General features: G+C 42.8%; 1 protein-coding gene across 1 annotated transcript in view; it reads right to left on the bottom strand.

The window, feature by feature from the left end:
* Positions 1 to 624: 624 nt before the first annotated feature.
* LOC132185530 (disease resistance protein Roq1-like) overlaps positions 625 to 1,545 on the bottom strand; it is an 8,270-nt gene continuing 7,349 nt past the window's right edge. Inside the window, exon 6 of the mRNA XM_059599293.1 lies at positions 625 to 762. Within this exon, the coding sequence (XP_059455276.1) occupies positions 625 to 762 (138 nt within the window). The remainder of the gene's footprint in view (positions 763 to 1,545) is intronic.

The following is a 1,545-nucleotide window of genomic DNA, read 5'->3' on the forward strand; positions in this document are numbered from 1 at the left end:
TCTCTGTTGGCTATCTTATCAGCCATCTCAGCATACTTCCTCTTCAGGTCTCCCAGCTCAGCACTTACGTCGGTCTCGTTGTGGCAAGTATGGGATCTCTCGCGATGAGAGCGGTTACGATGGGATCTCTCGTGACGTCTCTCACGATGAGACCTGCTACGGTGAGGTCTCTCGGACTTGTTAGTACTGGACTCCTCGTGGTTATCCTCGTTCTCAGCATTGGACTTTTCATGGTTGCCTTCGTTTTGGACTGTAGTATGATGGCTGCCATGAACTGAACTCGCACTCCCTTCAATCTGCTTTCCTTGGCGGATGAGTTCTCGTCGCTCCCTTTCACGCCTTTCTTCACGCTCCTTCTCCCGCATTTCTTCTCGCTCACGCTCTCTTCGGCCATTTCAGCCTTCGACAGCCGTGAGTTTGGTAGCAAGCTCCTCATTTTGTTTCTTCAGTGCGTCCATGGAAGCAGTCACTTCATGAACTCGGCGAGGTCAAGAGGGGTAGTAGTTATGCCGGCCACCCCGGCTCGACCTTCCAGCTGCTGTTGTGACGCACGCGTGGTTACCATTTCGGATTGTCGTCAGGAAATGATGAAAATCTTGAAGTTCCCAAGACGGCGCCAAATTGTTAATGCACAGTTTTCCGAGGATGACGTGGCACAATCTCCGGGAAGTATAATGATGTCTGAGGATCGTCGGCCTTGCAGACAAGAACAAATAGAAGGATTAGAGTCCCCGGTGGTCTCCCGGCGGGGATACTCCGATGCTTAAGTCAATGACGAAATAGAAAAGATGCAAGCAACAATAAGCCAAGATAGCAAAAGTTGCGATTACCTTAACATTGACAAGTGACTTGTACTTATAGGCATGAGAGGAATTTGATTTTCCACACGTTTAGGGACCTTATCCCTTGATATCTGCTGTGCAATTATTTGAAAGAGGGATAAGGTCTATTGGTTGTTCTGTGATCTTAGAAGCCTAAGATCAAGGGATGAACGTTATAGCTTTTTGCGCGATGCTCGGTTGGGGAGTCCGAGTAGGACTCGGTCACCTTTTTCAACTAATAGATCAAGATGATCTAAGTGTTGGATAATATGACTGCATCTTCATGGTAGAATGACCAACTTACCCTTCAGCCTTTGACTATCTTGGCCTGTGAGTTAAATCTCTAACTGGGGGCCCGAGACCTCTTTGGGCTAAGTCGACCAAGATAGATCTGTTTATTCCCTAGATCTTGGGCTTAGGACCCATTGGGCCTTAGAGGAAGAAGATCCATAACCCAACATATATCATTACTCATTTATAAAAACTATTTTTCCTTAATAAGAATCTCATTCATCCAAAAAAAAAAAAAAAAAAACCAAATATAAAATACTTATTAAAAAATGATTTTTTATTTTATTTTATTTTTTTTTTTTTTATCTTTGTGTCATAATATAATTTTTTTTTCTCATACAAAACAAAAATATCATCAAAAAAATTAATAAAGGAAAAGAAGGTGGAGAATGTTAAAAGTATATATGGCAAACTCATCATCCTCCACTAATAT

The sequence above is a fragment of the Corylus avellana genome, chromosome ca6, assembly GCF_901000735.1.
Source record: "Corylus avellana chromosome ca6, CavTom2PMs-1.0".
Lineage (NCBI taxonomy): Eukaryota > Viridiplantae > Streptophyta > Magnoliopsida > Fagales > Betulaceae > Corylus > Corylus avellana.